The sequence below is a fragment of the Elephas maximus genome, chromosome 5, assembly GCF_024166365.1.
Source record: "Elephas maximus indicus isolate mEleMax1 chromosome 5, mEleMax1 primary haplotype, whole genome shotgun sequence".
NCBI classification, from domain to species: domain Eukaryota; kingdom Metazoa; phylum Chordata; class Mammalia; order Proboscidea; family Elephantidae; genus Elephas; species Elephas maximus.
In genome coordinates, this window is record NC_064823.1 from 23,837,906 (window position 1) to 23,851,042 (window position 13,137).

A 13,137-nucleotide genomic window follows, 5' to 3' on the forward strand; every position below is an offset into this window, starting at 1 on the left:
TCATGGTGAATTTTTTTTTTTTGATGTCGTTGAATTCTATTGGCTAGAATTTTGTTGAGGATTTTTGCATCTACATTCATGAGGGATATAGGTCTATAATTTTCTTTTCTTGTGGTGTCTTTACCTGGTTTTGGTATCAGGGATATGGTGGCTTCATAGAATGAGTTTGGGAGTATTCCGTCCTTTTCTATGCTCTGAAATACCTTTAGTAGTAGTGGTGTTAACTCTTCTCTGAAAGTTTGGTAGAACTCTGCAGTGAAGCTGTCCGGGCCAGGGCTTTTTTTTGTCGGGAGTTTTTTGATTACCTTTTCAATCTCTTCTTTTGTTATGGGTCTATTTAGTTGTTCTACCTCTGTTTGTGTTAGTTTAGGTAGGTAGTGTGTTTCTAGGAATTCATCCATTTCTTCTAGGCTTTCAAATTTGTTTGAGTACAGTTTTTCATAGTAATCTGATATGGTTCTTCTAATTTCAGTTGGGTCTGTTGTAATATCGCCCCTCTCATTTCTTATTCGTGTTATTTGCTTCCTCTCTTGTTTTTCTTTTGTCACTTTCGCCAGTGGTTTATCAATTTTGTTCATTTTTTTCAAAAAGCCAGGTTTTGGTCTTGTTAATTCTTTCAATTGTTTTCTATTTCGTTTAGTTCAGCTCTAATTTTTACTTTTTGTTTTCTTCTGGTGCCTGTGGGTTTCTTTTATTGCTCTCTTTCTATTTGTTCAAGTTGTAGGGATAATTCTTTGATTTTGGCCCTTTCTTCTTTTTGGATGTGTGCTTTTATTGATATAAATTGACCTGTGAGTACTGCTTTTGCTGTGTTCCAAAGGTTCTGATAGGAAGTGTTTTCATTCTCACTGGATCTCTGAATTTCTTTATTCCATCCTTAATGTCTTCTCTAATCCAGTCTTTTTTGAGCAGGGTATTGTTCAGTTTTCAAGTGTTTGACTTCTTTTCCCTGCTTTTCGTGCTATTGATTTCCACTTTTATGCCCGTATGGTCAGAGAAGATGCTTTGTAATATTTCAATGTTTTGGATTCTGCTAAGGCTTGCTTTATGCCCTAATATGTGGTCTATTCTAGAGAATGTTCCATGTGCCCTAGAAAAGAAAGTATACTTGGTTGCTGTCGGGTGGAGTGTTCTGTATATGTCTTCGAGGTCAAGTTGGCTGATTGTGGCATTTAGATCTTCCGTGCCTTTATTGAGCTTCTTTCTGGATGTCCTGTCCTTCACCGAAAGTGGTGTGTTGAAGTCTCCTACTATTATTGTGGAGCTGTCTATCTCACTTTCAATGCTGATAGTTTGTTTTCTTATCTTCTTGGTGTATTGCCCCTTTAATCATTACATAGTGTCCTTCCTTATCCTTTATGATGGATTTAACTTTAAAGTCTATTTTGTCAGAAATTAATATTGCCACTCCTGCTCTTTTTTGATTGTTCTTTGCCTGATATATTTTTTTCCATCCTTTGAGTTTTAGTTTGTTTGTGTCTCTGAGTCTAAGGTGTGTCTCTTGTAGGCAGCATACAGACGGATCTTGTTTTTTAATCCATTCTGCCACTCTCTGTCTCTTTATTGGTGCATTTAGTCCATTGACATTCAGGGTAATTATGGATAGGTATGAATTTAGTGCTATCATTTTGATGTCTTTTTTTGTGTGTTGACAGTTTCTTTTTCCCACTTGATTTTATGTGACAATATTTTATATATTGTCCTTTCCTCATATTTGTTGTTGATTTTGTTTCTGCTGAGTCTGTGTTTTTCCCTTGCATTTTATTTTGATGAGTAGGATAGTTTGTCTCCTTGTGGCTCCCTTATTATTTACCCCATTTTTCTAAATTTAAAACTAACTTTTCTTTCTTTGTATTGCCGTATCTTCCTCTCCATATGGAAGGTGTATGATTACATTTTTTAGTCCCTCTTTATTATTTTAATGTTGTCTTCTTTTATATAATAACATCGCTGTTACCCAGTTTTTTTTTTTTTTAACAATCTTGCTTTCTTTTTTTTGGATTTCCCTGTCTGGGTTGACTTCTGGTTGCTCTGCCCAGTGTTCTAGTCTTGGGTTGATACCTGATATTATTGATTTTCTAACTGAAGAACTCCATTTAGTATTTCTTGTAGTTTCCGTTTGGTTTTTACAAATTCCCTCACCTTGTGTTTATCTGGAAATGTCTTAATATCACTTTCATATTTAAGAAACAATTTTGCTGGATATATGATTCTGGGCAGGCAATTCTTTTCCTTCAATTTTTTAAATATGTCATCCCATTGCCTTCTTGCCTGCCAGGTTTCTGCTGAGTAGTCCAAGCTTATTCTTATTGGCTCTCCTTTGTAGGTGACTTTTCATTTATCCCTCGCTGCTCTTATAATTCTTTTTATCTTTGGTTTTGGCAAGTTTGATTATAATGTGTCTTGGTGACTTTCTTTTAAGATCTACCTTATGTGGAGTTCGATGAGCATCTTGGATAGATATCTTCTCATCTTTCACAGTATCAGGCAAGTTTTCTGCCAACAAATCTTCAGCAATTTTCTCTGTATTTTCTGTTATCCCTCCCTGTTATGGTACTCCAGTCACTCGTAGGTTATTTTTCTTGATAGAGTCCCACATGATTCTTAAGGTTTCTTCATTTTTTAAAATTCTTTTGTCTGATTTTTCTTCAAATATATTAGTGCCAAATGATTTATCTTCAAGTTCCGAAATTCTAGCTTGTACTTGCTCAATTCTGCTCCTCTGACTTTCTATTGAGTTGTCTAATTCTGTAATTTTATTGTTAATCTTCTGAATTTCTGATTGCTGTCTATGGATTTTTCCAGTTTATTAAACTTTTCATTATGTTCCTGAATAATCTAATTTCTTCAGTTGCTTCATCTGTGTACTCCTTGGCTTGTTCTGTGAATTGCCTCGTTTCCTTCCTGATGTCTTGAAGGGTTCTGTATATTAAACTTTTGTATTCTGCATCTAGTAATTCCAGGAATGTACTTTCTTCTAGAAGATCCCTGGATTCTTTGTTTTGAGAGCCTGTTGAGGTGATCATGGTCTGTTTCTTTGTGACTTGATATTGACTGCTGTCTCCGAGCCGTCTATAAGTCATTGTATTAGTTTATGCTTGCTTACTATATCTTAGCTGTTTGCTTTGTTTTGTTCTGTTATACCCCTATGGGTTGGCTGAGTGAGCTAGCTTGATTATTTTCGCCTCTGGAACTCTGTTGTCTTGTCCCCAGCTGGCTAGAGCTGTTATCAGGTATATCAGTCTAGGAGTCCATTCGGTTTTCCTGTATGCATTCAGCTCAGGTTTCCACGCAGCTGATCATAACATGTGTGGTACAGTCTCTGTCCTACAGTCTTAGAGGGGCAGAGGTGATTGGTGTATTATACTGGTATCTGATTGCAGCAGGGGGTGACTCTCTGAACAAGGCAGGGAGCTGAGAACCGACCCCCAAGTGTCTCTGAGGAAGACGCATCTCCGTTCCCTAGAGAGTGCTGATGGGTGGGTTCTGCAGAGGGACCACGGGCACCCAAAGTTTTTGGGTGTAAGGACTGGGAGGTACCAGTTATCTTTGGACCCCTGTTGCAGGTGGCTGGGTGACCTGAGTGGGGCTACCAGTCCTTAGGTCCCTTATGTGGGTAGGTGAGGACCTTGTTTAATAGGCAAAGCAATGTCAAACATCAAAGACCCACCTCTCCACCCCACAGCTGAAATGGCTGGAGTTTGCCAACAAGGGCCTATTCTCCTGAAGTAGGCCCACACAGGTCCATTCATTGAAGGGAATGGTGCTCAAGGGCCACAGACCTTTTATGCCTTGACAGGAGCCACTTCTGTCCTGAGCTCCCCCAGTTAATGGAGCTAGCAAATTATCTTTTCCCCCCAGCTGCAAACTTTTTCTTTCCCCAAGGCCCGGAGGATGGCTCTAGGTGCTCACCAGGGTCTATCTCAGGCCCAGGGATTCAGCCACTGAAGCCGGCTGGGGGGTGGCGGGGGCACGGTAAAATATACGCAAGTACTTAGGTTTTGCCTAGAGCACCATTCGCCTCAGGTTCCAGAAGTGTGAGTAGGCTGTGTGGCTGGCTGCTTCTCCCTGAGGAAACTGCGGCCGAAGGCTAGTACCAGCCTGCTGCCGCTCCGGGAATGGTGCCTGAGGGCTCCCCGCGATTCAGGTCTGGTAATTCCTCTCCTCTTCTGAACAGTCTCATCCTCCCACTGCCCCTCAGTTCGTTGTCTAAGCTTGCCTTCGATGCTCAGGGCTCCCAGCTTGTCACAAATACACTCGTTTCACTTGTTTTTTCGGGTCTTTGTTGTAAAGAGGGTTCGCAGGAAGCATCTGTCTATTCCCCCATCTTAGCTCCGCCTCCTCAAAGTGTCTAATTTAATACTTTGGTCTGAACAAGTATTTCTACGCTAATTAAATTAGCTCTGAATATCTGACAGAATATAAAACTATTAGTGTTGAATTTCAGAATTTATTAAAAGAAGAAGAAAAAAAGTGAAGGTTAGATAAGTAAAGCTCCTTCATGTAAAGTACCAGGAATGATTTTGTGTCCTTTATGTAAATGTCAGGAGAAGAAAAGATAACAGTATTTGTTTTGTAATAAACCAATCACACCTTCAGCAATGATCATGTAATGCTAAATTGTGGGCATTTCCTTGGGTAAGAATGGCAGGGGATACTATACATAGTCCTAGAATTCAGTGGGGGTAGGGCTGAAAGACCCATTTAAAAGGTTATCTAATATAGTAACTTTTAGTCTGGAGTGCACAAGCAGATTTCTGATGAACTCCTGGAATTGTCTGCAAAATTGTGTTGGGTTATGTTTGCATATGTGTTATTTTGAGGGGAATTCTTATCAAGTGCATATAGGCCTCTATGATTAAAGAACCACCTTAATTTTCACATATGAAGAAACCAGGGGTTCTAACTGGAACGAACCAGTTCGAAGACCTGGTACAAACCATTCCTGGGAGGGCAAGACATTTGCCGTGGTCAGTGTGGGGCAGACCTTCCAAATGGTTGCCCTAGGAATGGATCACAGGTGTGCTTAAGATAGTGCTTCCTTCAGCTCTCAGGAGGGCCAAAAGGCCTGGAGAAGCTAGAGACTTCACGTAGTCAGATAGCAACGTTACCTGGTTATTACTCCATGTGTGCCACATTGTGAAAAAGTTCGGGAAGCACTGGTGAAATATACTTGGGGACATGAGTAGGAAACTAGATGAAGTGAAAAAAACCACAGGTATGAATATATTACCTATGGTAGGTAATTGGAAGGAGCTTGGTCTTTATGTCATTGTCCACAGGAAACTGTGGAAGGTCTTTAATCAGGTGAGGGACAAGCCCGGTTTTTTGTTTAAAAAAGTAAATAACTCTGGCAGCAGTGTGGAGATAGACAGGAAAAAAGTACAACTTCTAGTTAGGAAGCTAATATAATCCTGAGGTCCCAAATCAGGACAAATAGCAGAGGCAGGAAACTTGAAAAAGACTATTTAGGAGATGTCTTTAAAGTAGAACTCCTGAAAGCAGCTTTTTATTTTTCCCTTTTGAAAATGCCACTCCATTTTGCAAAAGAAGATAAAACAGGATTTCTTTTAGATAGATTTGTATTTATTCTGCAAATGGAACAATACCTACCAAATTTAAATTTGGTTGTTATACTATGCCACTATATCATTTTTTCAACTGCCGGCAATGCTTTTTAAACAACATTTCAATCTGTATTACAGCTATTTAAAATATTCAGTTACTCCCAAAGCTGAGGGAATCTTGTAGTACTCAGTTTGACGCTTCGCAGAGCAGCTGAATTCCACAAACATTTCCTGAGTATCTACTATGTGCCAGGCATAGGATTAGGTGCTAGGGTTACAAAGCTCTTTGTTCTTTGAAAAATAACTCTTTAAAAAGGATTTCTGTATGACAACATCTGAGCATGTGTTTGTATTAAAACAAATAAATCAATCAGTCTGTAGGCTATCTGTCTCATGTTGGGCTTGCTCAGTTCTGTAAAAACCCATAGCACGGTGCAAGAAAAGACTTGATGCATTTGACAGCAGGTGTTCAGGAAGAATGTACCAAAGTAAATGGCAGCACTTGATGATGAGCACAAAGGAGGGAAGAGAACAGAACAAAAACAATGCAACACACACATGCACACATATGCTTAGGTTCTTTTATTAGCATGATATACTCTTCATCTACTTATATTTAAAGGCCTCTTTTATAAAGCCAAAACAGTATTTATCCAGAACTAATCCTACTTCTTCCTCTTGTAAAAAGTGAATCTAGTTTTTGAAATAACTATGTAGTAAAATGGGAAGTATTATAAATTAATCTTTCAAATATGTCTATAAAATTCATTCTTTCGAAAGCTTCCCATAAGCTAGAGATGGGGGAGAAAAAACTTCCTCACATATATGCATTGTTTTTATGATATCTAAAAATAAATAAACCCATAATCATCAACTACAGATGAGGGCTGGGGCGGGGGGGGTGGGAATCTGTCTCCTGGCTATTTCTCCAGAATCTTCTCTCATTATCTGATCCCTCCATGCCCTTTATTTTCTATCAATGCTGAACTGCTTGTAGTTCCCTAAAAATAGCACATCCTTCACACTTCTGTACCTTTGTGTAGAGTTATCTGTCTGAACAGTCCTGCCACCTCTGCACAATGTACTCCAAGCAAATTTTAGTTATTCCTTCAAATTATTTCTGCCTATACAAACAGTCACTTCCTCTGTTACCTGTAATCCTTGTTCACATTTCTGTGGCACATATTACAGCATAATATTTGTTTACATGTTCTAATGACCCCACTGGACTGTAAGGTACTTAAGGGACATATATTATTCACAGTAAAAAGGGAAAAAAATCAGATCATCAAAATGTAAGGTGATCTACCTACAGGCACCTATCACATGCATGCAGACAAGAAACATGCAAGATATCAGGTGGTATCAAAAAAAAACCACATTCCTCAGGATATAAATTTTCTGGATAGTTGGAGCTTTTAACCTATTACACATAAATCATTAAAAAAAACTTAAAAATAACAAAAATCTTCTGATACATATACACACACATATATATATCATATATATTTTTTTTTTACATGCAACGAATGACATGGTAAACATAAACCTTTTCTTACTGACTCAAAGTTTTCTTTTTCCTTTCTATCATGATTAAATATTATTCTGTGCTAAAGGTTGATGTCAAGGATATAGACGTAGCACAACAGATTTATACAACTTGACTTGAATGGGCACTACAGGATGGAATGGTATTATGGAGTTGTATGCATTGCCTGCCTGTCTGCACTTGTATGCACCCAAATGTCTCTACAGGCACTGAGCTGCACAATGGTATTTCCTTGTCTCCCACCCCAAAGAGACAAACTGTTTCTCTTTTCCACTCCTACCAGCTGCCTCCCAGTTTTTTAAATGGACAAATTACCAAGGTATAGGAAGCTATTTCTTACCAATTCTGCCATCTGAGAGTGCAGGACTGTGTTATCTTTACCTCCCCTTTTAAAAAAAAACTCTCAGGCTGGTCCCAGAGCACTTCTGACCTCTGTGACTATCAGTGCTGCATCCCCTTGAGCTGTTCAGTGCATTCAGTGAACCCCTGCTGAGAATTTGCATTTCTAACAAGCTCCCTGATGAGAATTCACATTTCCACCCCAGATACACTGAATCAGAATCTACATTTTAACAAGATACTCAGGTGATTCTTAGGTATAACTTATAGGAACTTGTTAGAAATGCAAATTCTCAGCAGGGAACCTGTTAGAAATGCAATTTCCCAGCTGGGGTTCTAATCAGACGAAAGCAGTTCGAAGCCCTGAATGCACTTTCTTCCTTTTTTTAATCTTATCTTTACTATACATATCACAAGGTTTTCCTTTTTTCTTCTTAAAAACGTTTTATAGTTCAAAATTCTGGCTCTATTACTTACTGATTAAATTCTAAGTTTTCAACTCCCACATCAAACAAGAAACACCTGAGGTTTAGAATGCATTGTAACACTGGGTCAGTAAGGAATACAGGGAACCATATTCATCTGTAGAGTTTGGCAAACCACAGCCCACGGGCCAAATCTGACCCACCGCCTGTTTTTGCAAATGAAGTTGTATTGGAACACAGCCACGCTCGGTTGTTTAAGTGTTTGTGTTTTACAGCTATTTTCACACTAAAACAGCAAAGTCAAATACTTTCAAAAGATAACATATGTGACCTGCAAACCTAAAATATTTATGTATAGGTGAACTATGTCCCCCCCAAATTTATGTCCACCTGGAATCTCAGAATGAGACCTTATTTTTAAATAGGTCTCTGTAGGTACAATAATGTGCTCTCGTGGCACAGTAGTTAAAGCATTTGGAAGCTAATTGAAAAGTCAGTGGTTTGAAACCACTAGTGGCTCCGAGGCACAAAGATGTGATAATCTGCTTCCATAAGTATTTACAGCTTCGGAAAACATATGGGTCAGTTCTACTCCGTCATGTAGGGTTGCTATGGGTAGGAATCAACTTGATGGCAGTGGGTAGGTACAATTAGTTAAGAAGAGGTTGTACTGAATTAGGGTGGACCCTAAGTACAATGATGGGTGCCTTCATAGGGCACACAGTCAGAAAGAGACACACAGGAAAAACGGCCATGTGAAGACAGAGCTGGAGAGTGAATGATGCATCTACAAGCCAAGGAATACCAAGGGTTGTCAGGAGCCACTAGAAACCGGAAAAGAGGCATAGGTCCAGCTTCTCCTTCGGAGCCTCCAAAAGAAACCTATCCTGCCAACACCTTGGTTTCGGGCTTCTGGCCCCCAGAACTGTGAAAGAATAAATTTCTGTTGCTTTAACCCACTCAGTTGTAATTTGTTACGGCAACTCTAGGAAACTAATACAATTTACTATCTGGCCCTTTACAGAAAAAGCTTGCCAACTCCTAGAATAGTGGTTATTAACCTTCACTGTGCATCACAATCACCTGGTGAGTTTTAATAAACTAGATTACACTGAGGGCTCCTTCCTCCAGAGATTTTTATTCAATTAGTCCAGGTCCAGGCATCTTATTTGTCCTAAACTCCTCAAGTGATTCTAATGTGTAGTCAAAGTTAAACCATTGCTCAGAGTTTCTCAAACCTCAGTGTGCACAGGAATCATGTGAGTTACTTGTTAATCTAGGAGAGTCCCTGTGCCCTATTTAAACCCCATTTGGATTCAGTAGATCTGGAGAGGGAAGTCAGAACTCTGTACGTTTAATAAGCACGCCTGCTGACTCTGCTGCAGGGAGCCCACAGATCAGACTACGAGAGCTATGAAGAGGTTGGCTTGAAAAAAAATCTTACAAGTAAAATTGGAAAAACTGCCTCTCTCCAGCAGTGAATCACTTCACTTTAATTGTTCTTACATATTAGTTTTCTCATCTGTAAAATGGGGATCCTTCTACTTGTCTTCTCCCATGTGTCTGTCAGTTTGTCGTACTATGCGGACTTGCGTGTTGCTGTGATGCTGGAAGCTATGCCACTGGTATTTAGTTGTTTGGACAGAACACGGGGATACTGATTGGTTTAAAGTCAGGAAAGGTATACGTCAGGGTTGTATCCTTTCACCATACCTATTCAATCTGTATGCTGAGCAAATAATATAAGAAGCTGGACTACACGAAGAAGAATGGGGCCATCAGGATAAGAAGAAGGCTTATTAACAACCTGCGTTATACAGATGACACAACCTTGCTTGCTGAAAGTGAAAAGGACTTGAAGCACTTCCTAATGAAGATCAAAGACCACAGCCTTCAATATGGATGGCACCTCAACATAAAGAAAACAAAAATCTTCACAACTGGACCAGTGAGCAACATCATGATAAACGGAGAAAAAAGACTGAAGATGTCAAGGATTTCATTTTACTTGGATCCACAATCAACAGCCATGGAAGGAGCAGTCAAAAAATCAAACAACACATTGCTGCAAAGGACCTTGTTAAAGTGTTGAAAAGCAGAGATATCACCTTGAAGACTATGGTTGCCTGACCCAAGCCATGGTATTTTCAACAACATCATATGCATGTGAAAGCTGGACAACGAATAAGGAAGACTGCAGAAAAACTGACGCCTTTGAATTGTGGTGTTGGCAAAGAATATTGAATATACCATGGACTGCCAAAAGAACAAACAAATCTGTCTTGGAAGAAGTACAACCAGAATGCTCCTTAGAAGCAAGGGCGGTGAGACTGCGTCTTACATACTTTGGGCATGTTGTCAGGAGGGATCAGTCCCTGGAGAAGGACATCGCGCTTGGCAAAGTACAGGGTCAGCGCAAAAGAGGAAGACTCTCAACGAGGTGGACTGACATAGTGGCTGCAACAATGAGCTCAAGCATAACGATTGTAAGGATGGCGCTGGACCGGACAGTGTTTCGTTCTGTTGTACACAGGGTTGGTATGAGTCGGAACCAACTCGACCGTACCTAACAACAACAGCTACTTGTCTTGCCTACCTCAGAGGTTTGCTAGAAGTACTTTGTCATCTCTAATTCTTTGGGTGGCTCTAAGATGCTAATTCATTTGGAAGGTTCAAATTATGCTTGATCTGCCTTTCTAGAAAATTTAGATAATTAATACATAATAAGCAATAACAAAAGTGAAGTCCAACAAGTAATGCAGATATCATAACTTAAGCACTATTTCAAGTATGAAAACAAGAAAACTAAGAAACATGTCAATGACTTTTTGAAATCAAACCTGGAGAATGAAAGGTTTCCAGAAAACTGGTCATATACTGCAGTGATTACACAATGTCTTGTAGGTTGGAGTACATAACTAGCTACATCCCCTTCACTGTCCAGAGGATTTCCATTACCTGAAGGTTATTGGGTAGGTTTAGGGAAGGGAGTACCTGTGAACCCCTGAAATTAGTGACCAAATTTTGCATACAAAAATTTCATATGTGTATTTTTTAGGAGAGTGCATCTATCAGATTCTCAAAAGAATCCACTCTTCAAAAGAGGTTATGAGCACTCATTTATCCCAAAGAATCTACATTCTAAGACATACACTGTTAACATCCCATTATGAAAATGTGTTATGGAGAAAAAAAAAAAGTGAGTTATTTCCAAATGCTGGTTTAAAATGAATCCACTTAAGAAAGGTCTATTGGCTCTGCTGAACTTCTGGTGTTTTCTGAGTAGGTAAAAAAATAATAATAACACTTCCATGGAGGCTGCAGTATTTACAATCAAAACTTAAAGTCTGTCAGTAAAGCCTCAGTTACATTGCCATTAAATATAACCAGAAAAGGAATTAAGTTTTCCTGTGGGAGTCTGTTTTTGTGGTTCCTGGGCACTGAAAACAGCAGCACGTCCTTACATGGTCAAGTCCAAATATAAGTACTGAGAACTGATTGATTTTACATATCTCAGACATCTCATTATTTAGTCACACCAAGTGGTCAAACCCCCAGAATAACCTAGATTCGACACTGTGTTTACCCTATCTTTAGCCAAGGACCACTGACTGTGGCTGTTCCAGACTCTCTGGAGTTATGAAAAGAAGTTTGATTACTATAAAAATGGCTTGAGGGCAATGTCTGACTTCCTCCAACCCCACAAGGGGGAAGAAGAACCAAGATCAATAGCCCAGGCCTGACTCCTATGAGGTAGAGGTCAGACACATTTCCCCTCTCCGCCATCTCTATCAATTCTGACACCAACAGTCCCCCCTTCACAGCACTCCTCACTGGGTTCGATAATTCATTGCAATGGCCACACAGAACTCACAGACCATACTCACAATTATGGGGTTTATTAGGGAAGCAACACTCAGGACACAGTTCTTCCATCAGGATAGCCTCTTCTCAGCCGTGCTCACAGGCACGCCTCTCCTTGGCCCTCAGTCTCTGCCCAAAGGCACTCAGCCTTCTCTCTTCATGGGCCGCGAAGTCCACCACACTGTCTCCTGCTGCCAGGTCTTTCCTGCTGGTCTCTCCTTCCTTGGTGGTGGTGGGTTCCTCTCTGCTTTGGAATTGGCTCTTTTAAGGCAAAACTGACCAATCCTCTTGGTAGACCACAATTACCCTATCACACAATCACCTGGGTGGAAGTTACAAGATCATGGCTAGAAAGGCCACACACAAAGTAATTAATCACACCCGCAATTAGCTCCTTCAGCACATATTCATCTCTAGTACAGGACAGAGAATTGAGACTGATAGCTAAGTCATGTTAAGGTCACCTTTGGAAGACACTGTCTCGTAGGACAGTTGTTTCCAAACTTTATTGATCATGCATTCGTATTAGTAAAAATAATTTTTGTACTTTTCTCCAACATTCCCGCATTTACTCAGAAGGTATATACATGCATTCCTGTATTAGTGTATCATAAAACACACATAACATATATTAAAAAAGAATGCAACATAAAATCATGAATTTAAGTTTCTAATATTCTCTTCCCTCACCCTATTGGAACATGGGATGTACACACATCTTTAGACATCTCAGAACTATGTAAGGGACAGCACAGATTAAAACTCATGGTTCTGCTTCTTCATTCCAGAGAACCAAACCCTCATCTATCTATTATATGGCCTTTCTAGCCACGGACTTGTAATTCCCACAAAATGATTGGCTGGGACTGTGCAAAGTGAGTAACTAATGGTCCACTGAGGAGACTGGTCAGGTTGTGGTCCTGGTGGGAGAGCCATGCCTTGAAATTGGCAAGAGAGCTCTGCATGCCTAGGTTGCATGGCGGGAGCCAGCAGCAGAAAAGCCTTGGGTAGCGTGGTGGTAGCTGGAGGCAGCAGTGACGTGAACACAGTCTCTCACCTAAACCACAGTGCGTTCTGCCCAGCGATGTAAGAATGGATATAGGTAATTTGGGGAAGGGTAAGTGTTTCCCCTCTGGGAATTTGTTATTGTTTACTGTTTACTTTCTATAAATAGTAATAATGGTTTTCACTTTGCCAACACTGTGTGTCTCATGTGTCCAGCTCGATCACAGATGAATGGAGCACCAATACAATGGTTGGTGCCAGTGGGTGTATGTGTCTCATTCTCAGCAGTTTTATGGCTATCTGGAAGTTTGAGGAGCAGTGTGTCTGCATGTACAATGCAGACAGATGTACACTGCATTACAATTTCCACACTAGGGTTAAGAGGCAA

At 40.0% G+C, this 13,137-nt stretch overlaps 1 protein-coding gene across 3 annotated transcripts in view; it reads right to left on the reverse strand.

Annotated features, from left to right (window-relative positions):
* The window catches only part of SPATA5 (spermatogenesis associated 5), a 350,714-nt gene that overhangs the window by 81,237 nt on the left and 256,340 nt on the right, over nucleotides 1–13,137 (reverse strand). The window contains exon 15 of one of the 3 annotated variants that reach the window (XM_049885374.1): nucleotides 11,132–11,988. The exons of the other annotated variants lie outside the window; for them this stretch is intronic. Coding sequence (XP_049741331.1) covers nucleotides 11,902–11,988 — 87 coding nt within the window. The 3' untranslated portion in view covers nucleotides 11,132–11,901. Of the gene's footprint in view, nucleotides 1–11,131; nucleotides 11,989–13,137 lie in introns of those variants that run through there. 3 annotated transcript variants of the gene reach the window in all.